Below are 445 nucleotides of genomic sequence, written 5' to 3' on the forward strand. Positions count from 1 at the left end.
CACACACACACACACACACACACACACACACACCTGAATGTAGCCACAGCAGTCTCCTCAGTCAGCCCGTACCCTCCACACTGTGCCCTCACAAAGGCCGCCAGGAACTCTGTCTGGTCCAGACACTTGTCCTCGTTCAGGTCCTCGGACTGGGCCACCTGACAGACAAACAAAGTTGAGTTGTTGTGGGAGTTTTACGGCATTTGCAACACACACAGGTCGTAGAAATGCCAAAGATTAGAGGCGTTAATTTAGTGTTAGTTTTGCTAAGAAATGTAAGGCATTTGCGAACAGGTCATAATATCAATGCCGGAGATGAGAGGCTACACAAGAGAATAACTTACCACAAAGGAGAAAGAAGAATGATAGAAGTTTGGAAGGAAAGACAGAACAAGCCACACAGGAGCAGCCGCCAACCAACCACAAACCAAAGCGAACACAGGGC

At 48.3% G+C, this 445-nt stretch overlaps 1 protein-coding gene across 1 annotated transcript in view; it reads right to left on the reverse strand.

Annotated features, from left to right (window-relative positions):
- Nucleotides 1-158, reverse strand: part of LOC101861127 — a gene marked incomplete at its 5' end in the record, with an annotated part of 20,931 nt that extends 20,773 nt beyond the window's left edge. The window contains 1 exon segment of the mRNA XM_013083293.1: nt 34-158. Coding sequence (XP_012938747.1) covers nt 34-158 — 125 coding nt within the window.
- Between the last annotated feature and the right edge of the window lie 287 nt (nt 159-445).

This window comes from Aplysia californica, unplaced genomic scaffold (genome assembly GCF_000002075.1).
Source record: "Aplysia californica isolate F4 #8 unplaced genomic scaffold, AplCal3.0 scaffold00223, whole genome shotgun sequence".
Lineage (NCBI taxonomy): Eukaryota > Metazoa > Mollusca > Gastropoda > Aplysiida > Aplysiidae > Aplysia > Aplysia californica.